Source organism: Nelusetta ayraudi, unplaced genomic scaffold, assembly GCF_046127955.1.
Source record: "Nelusetta ayraudi isolate G7.1 ecotype Tasmania unplaced genomic scaffold, CSIRO-AGI_Nayr_v1 ptg000071l, whole genome shotgun sequence".
Lineage (NCBI taxonomy): Eukaryota > Metazoa > Chordata > Actinopteri > Tetraodontiformes > Monacanthidae > Nelusetta > Nelusetta ayraudi.
Genome location: NW_027466121.1, coordinates 2,392,655 through 2,407,782, shown reverse-complemented (window position 1 = coordinate 2,407,782; position 15,128 = coordinate 2,392,655). Strand labels below are relative to the sequence as shown.

The 15,128-nt window shown below is 42.3% G+C and overlaps 1 protein-coding gene across 1 annotated transcript in view; it reads right to left on the bottom strand.

Moving 5' to 3' along the window:
* Window positions 1-14,063, bottom strand: part of hydin (HYDIN axonemal central pair apparatus protein) — a 38,108-nt gene extending 24,045 nt beyond the window's left edge. The window contains exons 1-34 of the mRNA XM_076042730.1: window positions 13,716-14,063; window positions 13,463-13,578; window positions 12,981-13,106; window positions 12,203-12,322; window positions 11,982-12,116; window positions 11,560-11,759; window positions 11,273-11,397; window positions 10,655-10,856; window positions 9,933-10,119; window positions 9,471-9,570; window positions 9,250-9,368; window positions 8,651-8,874; window positions 8,421-8,488; window positions 8,021-8,262; window positions 7,562-7,662; window positions 7,234-7,369; window positions 6,894-7,058; window positions 6,227-6,379; window positions 5,829-6,067; window positions 5,075-5,348; window positions 4,837-4,980; window positions 4,439-4,582; window positions 4,161-4,253; window positions 3,871-4,082; window positions 3,597-3,726; window positions 3,036-3,245; window positions 2,491-2,685; window positions 2,229-2,403; window positions 1,952-2,052; window positions 1,395-1,522; window positions 939-1,075; window positions 641-768; window positions 435-548; window positions 149-229 (exon numbers count right to left, since the gene is read on the bottom strand). Coding sequence (XP_075898845.1) covers window positions 149-229; window positions 435-548; window positions 641-768; window positions 939-1,075; window positions 1,395-1,522; window positions 1,952-2,052; window positions 2,229-2,403; window positions 2,491-2,685; window positions 3,036-3,245; window positions 3,597-3,726; window positions 3,871-4,082; window positions 4,161-4,253; window positions 4,439-4,582; window positions 4,837-4,980; window positions 5,075-5,348; window positions 5,829-6,067; window positions 6,227-6,379; window positions 6,894-7,058; window positions 7,234-7,369; window positions 7,562-7,662; window positions 8,021-8,262; window positions 8,421-8,488; window positions 8,651-8,874; window positions 9,250-9,368; window positions 9,471-9,570; window positions 9,933-10,119; window positions 10,655-10,856; window positions 11,273-11,397; window positions 11,560-11,759; window positions 11,982-12,116; window positions 12,203-12,322; window positions 12,981-13,106; window positions 13,463-13,552 — 4,998 coding nt within the window. The 5' untranslated portion in view covers window positions 13,553-13,578; window positions 13,716-14,063. The remainder of the gene's footprint in view (window positions 1-148; window positions 230-434; window positions 549-640; window positions 769-938; window positions 1,076-1,394; window positions 1,523-1,951; window positions 2,053-2,228; window positions 2,404-2,490; window positions 2,686-3,035; window positions 3,246-3,596; window positions 3,727-3,870; window positions 4,083-4,160; window positions 4,254-4,438; window positions 4,583-4,836; window positions 4,981-5,074; window positions 5,349-5,828; window positions 6,068-6,226; window positions 6,380-6,893; window positions 7,059-7,233; window positions 7,370-7,561; window positions 7,663-8,020; window positions 8,263-8,420; window positions 8,489-8,650; window positions 8,875-9,249; window positions 9,369-9,470; window positions 9,571-9,932; window positions 10,120-10,654; window positions 10,857-11,272; window positions 11,398-11,559; window positions 11,760-11,981; window positions 12,117-12,202; window positions 12,323-12,980; window positions 13,107-13,462; window positions 13,579-13,715) is intronic.
* Between the last annotated feature and the right edge of the window lie 1,065 nt (window positions 14,064-15,128).

Below are 15,128 nucleotides of genomic sequence, written 5' to 3'. Positions count from 1 at the left end.
CTCAATCATAAGCATAAGAAAAAAAAGGGTCTTAAACCTGGATTTTACACTTGGGGCTGACTTTAAGTGTTATGTTTTATTGTATAAAGCCAGTAAGTGATTTGCATTCTTCAAATGATGTGAATGAACAAAGCATCAGAGCCTTCACCTTTGGAAGGGGATTTATCTCTTCAGCCATGCTCCAGCAGCAAGGCACAGGCTTGTGATTGAACAGCTGTATTGTCCTCATCTGATGGAGGAAGGGACGGACAAAAAGTTGAATTGGTTTTAAAGCAGTTGGTTGGCTACTAATTTGTGGAGTCAATGTTGCTCTCATATAACACAACCACACTGATATGCGTTATCTAAGTGTCATCAAGCGCGAGTATTCTAAGCCTAGCAGTGAATTAAAACATGTCATTTTCAAGTTGACAGGAGTTTTAATGATGCCTTACCTGACACATACCACATGGAACAGTGTCAAACTGTAGGCTATCAGGAGAAATGATGAGGGACGGCTCAGTCACGACTGAACACAGTCGCACCTGCACCGTCGGACCGTGCAGGACCTGTCGGGCGAAGAACAATGTGACATTTGCCTGTATTGAGTCTACTATTCTGACGGTCAAATCCTCTAATGCGTCATTGTCCCTGCAACTACCTGTATTGGCATGACAACACTGATGTCTCCCATCCTCACACTGGATCCCTGGGCGTCAAATTTAACGGTGAAAGTCTGTGTTTCACCGCACGGCAGGTTTTTCACTCTTTCAAATTCCACAGTAAAACCTGAAGCAACACACTCAAAGGTTATTTTGTGTTTGTTAATTGAGGCAAAATGCCTTAAAAAGTATTTAAATGTCCTAAATTCTGAAACCGTTAATGCAAATGGCAAAGAAATAAGAGATCCTTTGGTAAAATTGAATTAACCAGTTAAATAATATGGTGGGTTGGGTCACCTGTGCCTGCCAGAGCTTTGGGATTGGCTTGGAAGGATACAGCCACTGTCCCATTATTAGTGACAGTCACAGTCTGACTGAGGACTTGTCCTAAAATGACATGACCAAAATCCAGAACATACTCAGGGAGCAAGAACCTAAAGGTGTGAAACGGAGCAAAACAAGCACGTCATAAAGTTTAGTCATTGAGTGAAAGACACTGATTATAAAAATCTGTCTATCTATCTATCTATCTATCTATGATTATAATTATGCACAGTTTTAGGTTTAAGATTTCTGAACTAAGGGCCTGTGCCAGGTACCAGAAATCTCCTCAACAAGGCCTAACGTTATACTAAATGTTATATTTCCAGTCCACTCTGTCTTTGTTCTAACTTTTGCGTAAGCATACCTTTAATTAAAACACGCTCAATAACTAAACTATTTCTCCTTACACGCGTAAACACTGGAACTCACCTGCTGAGTCTGTGCAACTTCTTGGACGCCTCTTGCAGGTCTCCGAGCTCCAGCAAACTAGCGATGACAGCGAGAGCGTTCTCTTTGACAAGCCTCCTCTCGATTTCCATATGAAACAGTCCGTCAAACTGGATGAGGATATAGTATTAATAAATCAAAAACACTGGGAAATTTTAAGAAGAAAAAAAGTCACAGTAAAATTGAGAAAAACCTTGACAGGTATTGTTACATTTTTCATTTGAAAGATGGTGCAAATCCAAGATGACACAACAAATGTCATCATTTATTCCCATTAAGCACTCGGTCACTTGACTTAATTCATTACAATTTTGACACTTGGAAATGCATTTTCAGTTGCGCCTAAAATGAACTGGATTGATTTTTATTTTGTTCCTAAATTATTATTAAATGAGTGGAATTCATTTTTCTCTGTTCATGTTCACAGGTAATCTAGGTGATGAGAAATCAAATCACAGACATTTTATATATTCATAACAAGTCAAAACCAGAGTCATCTTGTGCACATGAGTCAAGTGTTGTTCATTGTGGCTACTGACAGTGAGTGTGGAATTGGTCTCCACCGATGACCGTCCAAACTCTTGGACTGTCTCCACAGTTGATCTGGCCTGCTGCACCACCTCACTGTATCTCTTATCAGCTGCAAAGGAAAACATACAAATGTACCTTTCCATTTTTGCACCAATCAGACACAAGCAGTGACACACAGTGATACAGCAGAAACATGCAAGCATGATCTGTTCTGGATCCTTGAGATTAAGAACTTCAGATACATCCAGACTGTGGTCTGAGATGTGCGTGCAGGTCATTGCTTACAAAGGTTTGTTGGCAAGTTCAGGTTGATCCTTGGGAATATTCCCTCGCCAGTCAGAGTGATGACTTGTGGTGGCAGGAAAGCCACCTTCAGCTGAAGCTCCTTCTCGAACACGTCGGGGACGCCCGGCAGGTAGAACACACGCAGCGTTCGCTCTGCGCCGGCTTCAATGTAACCCTGAACACACGCAAACACACACACAGTGTAAGTAAAGAGCCTAAAAACTTATCTAGGACTGACACTGCTGAAATATGATCAACTCACTGTGGCAGGAATGACGGTAGGTCGGCCGGGCCAGAGTTCTCTTGCTTGCGGTGAATCTGGTTCGTCGACCACTTCCAACCTCCCTTTGACATCGTCAGCCTTGACCTCCATATCAGGGTCAACGATGCTGTATTTAAAGCTCACCTTGCCAGTATTCTTGAGAGTCACCTGAGCTTCTGCCTCATGATCGAACATCTGGAAGAAAGCGTTAACAAGAAAGAGGTTAGAAAAACACAGCAGGACACAAAAGTGTCAGTTTGTTGGTGAAAATGCGACAGAGAGATCAACCTTGCATTTGATGTTAGAAAACACAGAGACAGACAGAGAGTTGCAAAAGAAAGCAAGAAGTGTGAGTCCTGAACAAACAGTGAAGACAGTAATGTAATTGTAATAGCAATAGCAGAAATATTTGCAGTCACCTTCGACTTTTATCTCGCGCTCGTTGTCTGTGAAATGTACATTTTTATGCTCTTAACTTTCAGTACTCACTGAATAAATAACAAAGTGAAATGACCTGCACAGCTCTGAGTATCTTGCAAACGTACCTGCCGACCAAAGTCGACGACAGTCGGGTCAACGCTGTAGTTAATAACGGATGCTTCTCCTCTCAGCTTTAGCTTGTAGGTCGGGCCTTCCTCTACGTGACACAGTGCTGTAATTTCTCTATCCACGTTTTCTTGGGCGTAGAAACACAGTGCAAGCTTCTGCTTCTCCCCAGGCTGGAGATGACCAAAACTAGGCAAGATATCAAAGGCCTACATAGAAAGAGAACCATGAGAAAGTGTCATCGTTGTCGTTGTTGCCATCATCAGTGTTATTACTATGGTATTATGGTTCTTTAACGTACAAAGAAACTCAACGGCTCCATTCAAAAATGGTAAAGAAAAGACAACTTCTTGATACATCTGGAAACAAATCCAGACGTTTAAGACCACTCCGCAGTGTGGTAATTGAATTTCTGGCATTAATTCTTCAAATGGTTAGACAAACATGGAACAAAATTCAAAGGTTTTGTGATTTAAATGCAAAAAAAAAAAGGACTGGCATTTAACCAGGGAGAACTAAAAGGGAACCACCGGTTTATTTCAAGGAAAGTGTTTGCCTACCCCCACAGCGCTCCACACGTCGCTCTGTTCATCTTCATCTACATCAGGACGAAGGCTGACGAAGGAACTCCTCCCATAGTCCGTCTTGATCAGAGGACTGATTGGCTTTTCCACCCCATTCAGCGGCTTGCTGCGGGAACAGCCAAATGATACACATTGCTGAGATAAATTGCAATTTTCTCACATGGCTCATATATTTCTGACTTGGATATTGTTCAAAATAGCTTCCATTAAAAATAAAAAAAAAACAAAACATTTTTCAGTACAAACATACTTGAGTTCCTCATCGACCAGGAATGTCCACCGGTAGCTGACCGACATTGGCGAGCAGTTAGTGACGCAGATCTCTTTGCGGGTCTCAGTGTAGTTGAGCACGCAGCCAAAATCAACTGTAGTCGAGGAAAAGTCGATGTTTGGGAAGTGGATCTCGGCATGCAGCTTCACCAAATCTTGCTGTGGGTGTCCCTGGTAATTGATTTCAAGCACCTGGAGGAACAAAATCAGTTGTGTCAATTGTGGTCTCAGATTAAAAAAAGAATTAAATGGAAAAGGCATCGTTGGCACCTCATCGATGATTTGTGACATCTGATCACAGTAGTGAGCGGGATCATAGCACACCCACAATTCAGCCTGCCCACCTTCCTCTAAGACCAAAGACTGGAGAACAGACATGAAGCAGTGAGATCATGGGACATAATGAAAACTCAACTTATTCAACAAGATTTAGGATGATAATTGACCTATCAAAATGTCAAACTATTCCTTTAAAAAGAGATTCTTAAAGGACCCAAAACCGAAAAAAGAACACAAAGTGAGAAAGAGAGTAAAAGAGAGTTCCGTGCCTGTTTAGTGATTGAACTTCGGACCCCGGCGGCCTCACAGAGAGAGAATGGCTTCGCTAGGAGAAGGAGGAGTGACAGCTTCCGAGTGGACACGTTTGCCACGGTCAGTTTTTCATATAAGGGCGTCAGACGCTTCCCTTTGGCCTGCAACACAATTTGTTAGAAAATGAAAAGGACATTTTGAAAGAATGAATGAAATTGACATTTGAATGAAGGTGGGAGGTAGTCAAACTCCCAAGACCTGCTAGCGTGAGACATATACTCGAAAAAGCATAGATTGCCTGTTTGTACAACTCTACCACAGCTCAGAGTTGTAAAGCAGACAGACTTGGTTTTTTGCTTGGTGGAACATTGATGTTGAAGGAGAGAAAGTTTCTTCTCATGATTTTTTTTCCTACCTTGCTCATGTAGAAATTCAGCTCCTTGGGAGAAATGCTCAACATCGTCGCCACGAAGCGACAGGTGATATCGACGGACATAATTTGCTCGTTGGTGCTCTGGGAACCGACGATGGCTTGGCAGATCAGACGCTCCTGCACGATCTGCGGAGACGAGAATATTTTGACTGGAAAGTGCTTAAAAAAAAACAAACGTGCATTTACTCCGTTTTGATCGGGCAAAGAAAACCTCTCTCACTTTGGGCGAGTCCAAGGACCCCAATAGCACCATGTCGATGGAGAATCCCGGGAAGAGCTCCACGCGAGACGGGCTCAGGCTGAACACAGCCCTCTCTTTGAGTGAGGAGCCGTCTCCCAAGGAGTCTTTCTTGGATACAGGGATCGGCGGGAGGACAGTGCGGCCAGAGAGATCCCCGACCCTGGTCTGGTAGGATCCATCAATCCGCCAGTACAACCGTTGAGTTCGCAGGCCCTGGTTGGTCAGCTTGAAGTGGTATTGGCAAGACCCGGGGCTGGAAGGACGTGGAGGGAGCAAAAGAAGGCAAATACACCTCAGGGGATCATTTCTGTAGACTGGTGGGTCGCAACCCAAAAGAGGGTCATGGAACTGTTCTGATTGGGTCGGGGCTTTGTTTAGGTTTCTACCAATATAGATCCGAATCTTCTAACCAACCACATCTCGTCTCAGTTTTTCAATATTTACCATCTCAACTTTTTTTCCTCCTTCCAACTAGTTATTGTAGAGAAAATGAATTGAAATTCATTTTGCAGGGCACACAATTCAATTGAATACTTTCAAACATTTATTTACTAGACACAAAAATGGGCTAGCGTTTTATTTTTTTGTGGAATAAATTTGAATGCTGTGGAATAAATGTGGGTTACGACTTCATGAATGTTGGTCCTAAGATTCCACCAGAACCACTGCTGCAGACTGTAGTTAGAATCAGAATGTAGTCAGGGTTAGGGGTGAGCGATCTCTGTCTGTCTACCTGAAGTACGTGCCAAGGTCAAGGCTGGGAGCGAAAGGTCGGTCGGTGGTGATTGTGGTGCCCGTGCCGGTGGCTGAAAGAGGGACAGTGTGCGTTTTGCTGTCTCGGATGGACACTTCCAGCCTGTCCTCAAAGCGGAGCGTGTCCTTCAGGTTTGCCACCACGCTGAGGTCCAGTTGGCCTCCTGGAGAAATTTCCCCCTCGCTGGGTTCAACACGCCAAAAAGACTTTTTACCGGTCTGAGGAAACAGAGTCAGTTCGGAGTCAGTTCAGTCGCCTGTCAAAGCATCCGCCACATCAAAGGGTTCCTGGGTAATGTATGCACAGGTAGGCTCAATTCTAAATTGAAATTCTAAACATTCTACTCAATTTCATTTTGCGGCAATCCGTGGTTGTACCATGCGAGCAGTGAAGGACGCAGGAATGGGTGACTGGTTCAACAGCTGCAGCAGCCTGGCGCTGTCTGTCAGAACCCGGATTTTACCAAAGTCCAGCTGTGAGCTCTGAACATGGACTGTGGGTCCCTGGCCGACACATGACAAGATCACCTCCTGGAAAAGATCAAAGCGGTGGTGTGAAGGAAAGCATGTATTACGCGCACGGTTGTGGACAAAATGATTACAAGACCTGACATATCTGAGAGCAAACCTCTGAAACATAAATTCACTTCATAATTTTCATGAATATGCAGCCGGTTGCTCAACATCACAACAAATATCAGATGAAGCGATCATAGATTTATTATAATAACTATATAGCTGTGTCTGAAGACCCTTGCATCCCCCTCAGTTTAGCTGTGATAACACCAAATTAGGATTACACAAGTAATTAGGCTTCATCTGCGACATTGTGATGACTTTGTGGATATATTATTTTCTTTTGATGGTTAATTTAAAGGCCAGTTCAACAAACAACTGAAACCTGCATGTAAAGTGACAATTGGTGTGCAGTAGTTATTCAAACAAACAAAAAAAGCCTTTCTTTTAAAAAATTTGCAAACCCCACGCTGACAATATTCTTCATATTTCACAAGCAAAGGGCACACAAACGTATGGCTTTACTGACCAAGGGTGCCTGGGAACTGCCGAACACAGCGATGCGGAGAGAGTGCTGCAGCGTTCCAGTGGCCTTAGCCAGCAGAAACACTGGAATCTCCACCGAGCTCTGAGGATAAATGACGCCTCTGGGGGCAGAACTGCCACAATGTATAGACGAGTTGTCCTCGTTTTTCTGAATGGAGGGAGGGGAGACAATCATGTGGAAAATCTTGCTTTTTAGAACAACATCTTATGCAATGATGATGAGAATTTTTTTTCACCCTTTGCTTGTGTGTGTGTGCTGGGCCATATGCAGACAACAGTGCGGTTAACATACATTTTCAATTCAATGCAAATACATGCCGAACCTTGTCAAGGACGCCGTAGCATGTGGCCACGGTGCCGGGGTTGGTGAGACGCACTTTCTGTTCGTAGGGGTAATCCAGAAAACACCTCTGGAAGTTTAACAGCGGAGTCTCCACCACGATATCAGGTACAACGCATCTGTCCACACGGAGAAGGGAGGGAACACAAATATTTATAATGATAAAAAAAAACAAAAAAAACATACCCTCTGAAAAATGCACACATTGTATTATGCTCTGGGGAGGGGAGTGACACTTTGGAGGGAGGCGAAAGTTTGTGGATGTTGTGTGAAATGCAAACAAGGTAAAGTGTGTCGTTAGCGTGTCTGACCTGGCGTTGATCGGCAGAGTTCCGATCTCGGTTCCCACACCTTCCACATCCACCGCCATCGCCAGCCAGTACCTCTTTGCTGTGTTAGAACACAGCTTCACCTGTATGCGTGACACAGCACAAAGCTTTTCAATTACCAGTAAATGCTTTTAAAATAATGCGGGCAAAAACCCATCATATTAAAGAAAAATATTAGTATTCGGAGGTGGGAGGGATTTATAAAATAAATATATAAATATACATATTTATATATATTAATATAAATATACTGAATATACTAAGAGCCAGCGTCTGAAACTACCCATTAAAGAACATATTTACTTGCTAAACCGCTTGTCTGCCCTGTAGGAAACACATCTCTTAGGGCAGCTTAAACCTCCACATTTGAGACACAGATATTTACTTCAACAATATCAACTTTACTTCACAATATCAACTCCAACAGAATGGAGCCTCTACCTCAATGTGTAAGTCAGACATGGGGGCAACAGAGCCAGAGGCGGGGTTTATGGTTAACTCCATAGGGCGTGCGTGGCAGCCTTTGGCAACACTGGCCTGCCAGTTGCTCCTGGACGTGTCCGACAACTGTTTGTCGTAACTCACACTGGGAGGCCCCAGTCCGTCTCCCAGCACACGCAGCGAGATGCTCATTGGCACGCAGGAGGTGTTGCAGAGGGAGCAGGTGAGCGTTTTTGGAAAGCCTGGATGGATGGATGGATGGATGGATGGATGGATGGATGGATGGATGGATGGAGAAAAAAGAAGTTTAGATGGCAAATATATGCATATTTCTTTCTGTGTGTATATTTATAGAAACTTAAAAATTGAAGGAGTCCTCATCAAATTTAAAGCAACTCACCAAACCCTACGTCTCCAAAATCTAATTCCAAAACATCAAAGTGGAAGGTCGGGCCAATTACACAACCCCTGACGAAGATAAATACACAAGTGTGGGTAAATCCTTAACATAACAGTTTTTTATTTGCTCTTTTAAAGCAGCTCTTGCAATTTGAATTCATAACACTCAATAAATGACACTGCCGGCAACCGCGCTGAATAAATTTGAGTTGAGTCTGCAAAAAACTTTACCTGAAGGTCACTTTGGGTGGTTCAGGCTGTCCGGTAACGGTTAACAGCAAGTCCTCCAAAAAATCCCCCAAGATGTGACTGCTGAAGGTGACTTCCACAATCTGGCGGGCGCCAGGGGAAACCACACCTTCAAGGGGTGCCACGGTGAAACAGCGGCCGAAAGAGGTGTCGGGAAGGGACAGGCTAAAGGGGGCATCAATCAGTCCAACATTGGAAAGCTCCAGCTGTACGAAGAGGAAGAACCATATGACGCAATTAAATTACTCTTCTGCACCCACTTTACGGAAGACCTGCAAAAGGGCTGCAGTACATGGCTCAGCTTAATGATCGTGTTCTATTTTTCTTTAACTATCTTTCTAAAAAGACAAAAAAAATAATCGGGAAAAAAGGCAAATAATTAATTTTAAAAAAAGGTTTGATTTCGTATGATTACATATATATTGCACTGGTTTAAATATTGCTGTTTATTAACCAGTAGCTTCATCAGCCAGGACCCCTAGAATTAAATGTCTTTCTCTCCAAAAGCTGTACGCATCAACTCGCTAACAGCCCAAGTTGAAAAATAGGTAACTAGACTCTTTCAATGCAACCAGTCTGACCTCGTAGGAGCCTTTATCGCTGACAAAGACGTTTCTCATGTCCACCATGTTGTAGTTGAACTGGATTTGAGGCCCGATCGCCTCACCCACGACTGTGAGAGGCAAACGAGATTCACACCCTGTGCAGACACAAGAGGAAAAGTACACAAGTACATGAAATACAACAATACAATACAACACTTTAGTACTATCACTAATGTGAAAATGAATGTCCTGCTGACCCGTGATGTCAAAATATATGGTTTGCTCGCACAGTTTGGCCTCCTCGGGTTTGAAGACAATGAAAAACTGTGTTGTCATGTTGGGCCATATTTCCCCCTCCTGAACCGTGAAGAAAGAAGGAGAAAACAATTTTCCCAAGACCACATTAATGCAAGAAATGAGTTACAATAATTCTCACAATAATTCAGATTTTGGCAATCTTGGACCTTTTTTTTTGGACGGAAGGGGTTTGCAACACTTCCAAAGGAAATCAAAATAGTGTCCATTTCAACCTACTGTCAAACCTTTTCATTTTTTTTTAAACCAAATAAATTCAGGAGTGAAGTCATTTTGGAAGATTGGAACTTGGCGACACGGCTAAACATAATTGTAGAGTTGACATCTATGCAATCTGGATGCCATGCAAAGGTTAGTCAACAAGTGATTTGGTGAACAACAGACCCATGTGCAAACAAACTCACCGCTGGTTCCACAGTTATCCAGTTGTGTGAAAAAGTGATGCCATTGTCTTGCAAACATTGGCTTCTATGTCTCTGCAGAGCGCTGGACAGTTGCGGGAGACCATGGATCGCTGTTGGGTCAGACTCGCACTGAAATAGCAACTGATCCCTCTCTGCTTCGTCCCTCTGACTGAGCACTAAACCATCCCTGGTCAAAATAAGACAAAGATGAACAGAGAGAAAGGGGAAAGAAAGAAATATTTGAATTCTTTCTGGAAAAAGGGAAAAGTAAGCAGGTAGTGATACATGACTATGTATTTCTACAGTGGTGGAAAAAAGTCAATGGCCACTCTTAAAATTCTACTCAATAACAATTATTATCATTAAATGTTTCAAGGGAATGTTTTATTGTGTTTCAAAAGACTTGGTTGCATCAGAGGTACTCAAACAAATGGAAATTATTTGTTAGAGTTTGTTTATTGTTAATTAGACAAAATAAAAAATAGGAATAATTGTAGTGATCGCACTCTTGTACTCTGGATGTGCAGCATGCGTTCATGCAGCATGTGGGTAGATGTTGGTGACTGCAAGGTAAACTACACTTGGAAACGTAAGGCTACGTTTAAGATTCTTAGTGCAATACAGCACGTCACAAATGCATCAAGTGTCCAAAAACTTATTTCTACCATTGTATGTATGCATTACATTCTAAACCATCTACAATTAGTTTGGTGTACATGTACCTCAATATGCTCAGGGCTTCCTCTTGCAGGCTAGGCCATATTGTCCAGAAGAACTTTAGAGGGATGTCGTGTGTGTTGGTGAAGGACACAGTGTGTACGGTGGATAGAGAAATGTATGTCTTCTGCAAGGGGACAAAGTCAGGCTGAAGCTGGATGCTCAGTTCCTCACCAAGTCCGTACAGGCTGATGTAAACATCTTCACCTAATCAGGAATACAGACAGGACCCAAATGCAGATGCAGAAGCTTAGCTGAGGAATAATCTGCGTCATTGCAGGTTATTATAGATGACTTTCAAAAGACGAGTAACATCATGTTAAACAAAACAACATGATAATGTTATTTGTTGATACATTTCTCCAACGCTCGGTTTCCAATTCCAGATTAAAGTCGAAATTTCGGGAATAAAGATGGTGTTAAAAATACAACATTTGAGATTATGTCAAGAGTGTTAAGTCTCTATCTGCCATGACAGATGATATGAAACGGCTTAGAAGAGGGCAGTAAAAGAGGATGACATTTCCCATCCACCCATTTTAATTCAGGCCAAGAGTGTCTTGCCATACCTATCATGAGAATTGTGTTGTATTGATCTCTTCAATAGCCTCAAGTTCCCTTACCTGAATGGTAGTGCAGAATCAGGTTCTCAATGTGGTCTCCCATAGTCTCTGGGTTAAAACTCACAATCACTTGCATGCTTTCACCTACATCAAGGGTACCACATGTGGGAGTCACTGAAAAAGGCCTGGAAACAGGAGTTCACATCATCAGATATGAAAATGTTACACAACAGCCAACCTACCATTACGCTTCATATAGCAACTGAGAATTGCCCAAGTAAAAACAGGAGGAAATTAGAAAAATAATAGATTTGACTATTCATTCAGAATACAGCACTGGTTCCCACCTCTGAGTTTGCAACATGAACTTGGCCGTGCAGTTTCCAATGTTGCGGACCAAGTGTGTCCTCTCTGTGGAGTACTTCATGGGACAAGCAGGGAGATGAATCTCATCCCGAAAGTCAAGAATGGCACGTGGCCCAATGGCATAAATAGGGACCTCAAACCGCTCTCTCTCCGTCACAAACACAAGGCTGTGTTGGTAGTCCTGCAGACAAAACATTTCAAAACGTAAAAAAAAAAAAAAATCATTGCCTCTTCAATATATACTCATACTATACTGATACTCATCAACACTGGCTTGCATTTTGCGTTGGATATGCTCAACGGTTATGTTCTTCAGGGTGAACCTGAAAAGTTTACATTGCTTCCCCTAATCAGCTTGAATAGGACAGGAAACGTATTTCTTGGCAATAAATGTTCCCAGTACCTTGTTCTCTTGTGGAGTAAAGCAGACATAAAAAGCAGCAGACATTCCTGGTGCAACTTTGCAACCGTCGCTCTTCAGACCGGTCACTTGGAAAAACTCAGAGTCCTGCAGCTCCAGTCTCACTTTTCGTGAAACCTTGAGACAAAAAAAAACAAACTTTACTGAGTTCACAGGCTGTGTTTTCTTTGACCCATTCTCTTGTTTGTCAGTCCCTTGCATACCTTGTCGTTGTTAAAAAGACTTAACTGTAGGCTGTAGGTCTGTGTTGGGGTGAAGTTCTGGAAGACCAGCTCTGATGGGTAGGGCTGGAATATGGGCTGGTCTATATCCACGAAGGAAAACTGATAGAAATAGCCACAAGCAAGATTATAATAAATGGAAAAACCAAAACAGCAAAGCTCAACCAACTTGATGCTATTTCAGCAGATGGCTGGCTTGGAATGGATGGAAATACACCTAAGAAGGATCTGTTTTCTTATGCTGCAGGAGTGCGTACATCAATGTTCCTGTGAAAATCCATGTGTAACGTGACCTCCCTGTGTTTCTGAACGCAGCCTGACAGTAAGTAAGTCAGACATGAATGAGCTCCTGTCTCCTGACCAGTGTCATGTGGAGTCTAGGTGCACTGCTGAAGAAAGATGTTGACTGTGATATCCTCACTTTGAGAGTGGTGACTCTATTTCCCCCACATTTATCACTGCATGCGGTAAGTGTAGTGATGTCTCTTTCTTGAAATTCATATTCATATTTCCGCAATTTGGATGTGTAAAATTTGCGATGAGCTTAATGAGAAGGAGACACGAGTCAATTAACAGCTGATTGCACCCCCTCAGTAATCATGAGACCCATCATTACAGTCATCTTTTATCCATTAAAACTCATAGTTTATGGCAAAGTTAATAGTAAACTTACAGTAAACTACCATTCACAAGCAATCTCAATCTTGTTCCACCTACACTTTATAAACTATGCAAAGCGAGGTGTACGTATCAGATTTACTTTGTGCTGTGAGGACTTGCTCATGTCAAGGAGTTCCAAGACACGGGGCAGAGTTATCTCCTTGTTGTTTGCAAAACGCTCTTCTGTTGACTGCAGCATCTCTTGGGTGTAAACAGTTGGAGTCACCTGCAAAAAATAAATAAGTAAAAGGGATGAAACAGTTTGCTGTCTCGTGACTCTTAGAGATGAGACTTAGCTGCAGCACGTCACTTTGAAGCCTGCCAGCTACGACACACTGTGGTCTGCACCATTTGGTGATTAATATCACACTCAGACAACCATCTGCTGCTTTTCTTTTTATGATCAAGGAACGCGACATCACAACTATTATGGCAACCAGTGACAAAACATCAAAATATATAGTCACATCAATTATTTAATGAGATCAAAATGTTGACTGTGAGTTTATCTAATAGCAGTTTCTGACGGTTTCTATTTTCTCGTCAGTCTGCAGTCTGAGCTGGTTAACCGGATGTACTCACCTGCCTCAACTTGTCATCTTTTTGAACAAGTTTCCATTCTTTAAAAGGAACCCTCTTCGTTTTGGAGGGGATCTCTGCCTGGGCCGACATGTCTGATGCAACACTATAATAAATACCTGTCAAGAGAGATGATGGATTTGAAGAGAAAAAGGTATGAATGGGCCTACAAATGAAAGTTAGACGATAAAACCTTGATTAAAAACTACTAATGCACTCATAAAGGACAGAAAGAAAAAAAACAACTATTCCAAACCTGGAAAGAGAAGTGTCGTCTCAAAGGTTCTTTAACGACACCTACCAAAATAAATGCAAAATACGAGCGTTCTTATTTAGGTTGTTGGTTGTGGAATAAAGCAAAAACGTTAATAAGGTAAGTAGAGCCGCCTCGACAGGTAACATTGTAGAGGAAATACTCTCTCGTGCTCACACGGAACCCCGAATTAACCGATATTTTGAAGGTATGGCATTCATAGCGCGCATGCAAATATTTTAAAGTCCTGTCGATATGGAACGTTCGCGTGAAGGATGCAACGCAGCGTTGGCGTTCCTCGTTTAACTTTAAAACGAAACTCAAAGACTGACTCGCAATAAAGTATATATATATATATATATATTTATTTTTTTTTTCAGTAGAAGTAAAACATACTACCTGACTGGGGATGTGTCTATATGGCGGCCTTCAGAAGCCCACAGGGTTTGAAACAACTTTGTTTGGTATGTTGCCGTGGCAACGCACACGTTGACATCCTCCCAAAGTTACGTTTAAGAATAAAAAATAAAAATTGTGGCTTAATTATTTTTTCTGAAATTTCGCGTCAGTATTTAAAAAACTATAAAGTCACAATTCTGATTTAAAAGTCAGGAAAAACACCGGCAGCGGTGGCTGCATTTTGTTCTTTAAATTGGATTGACAGTAGGCAAATCGGTTTAAATGCACCTTACTGCCATCTACTGGCAGTTAAAGTCCCTCCGATACTTCCTCTGATTCTCCACCTTCACTTTTACGGGGAAGAACGTCTGCCAGGAGACTGCTCTAGGCTTCCCTCTGGTGGACAATATTTTTTTACTTGAAGGAAATTTGAAACCTCTCCTTCGCAGATTAAACTGTGTGTAGATAAGGAATTGAATATCCGTGCCAAACTACCAGGGTGTGGGTCTATATGATCAGATATAACAGTATTTATGCTTTTCATTTTAAAGCTACTGGATACCCTCATTAGTTTCTGATGTCATAGGGGCAAAATCAAAAGAAGGTTCAGAAAAAAAAAATAATCAGGTGAGTTCGTAGTCTCAGCTCCAGCTCCAGCTCAGTACTTGAGTAGAGGCTTTTCGCCTTGTGCGTGAACAGGTTTCTTTGTTTGAGCACAATCTGGCTGACATTGTGAAGATTATACATACAGAATATAGTCCCCCTAGTCTGTAAAATTAGTCTGATAGTTTAACTGGCATCACTATGTACTCAGTCAAAGTGAGACAAGGGTGAGTAGAAACACCTCTTATTACATGACATCTGTCAAGGACCACTTGGCAAAAATGAACGCAGTCAGACGTTCACAGGGCAAAGCAATTAGACAAGACAGTTCCCACTTCAATTCAGAGTTGACCATCTGTTCAGACAGACTGCGTAGAGAATCTTGCGACTCCCTGAGCTCAAGCGGGCTATCAG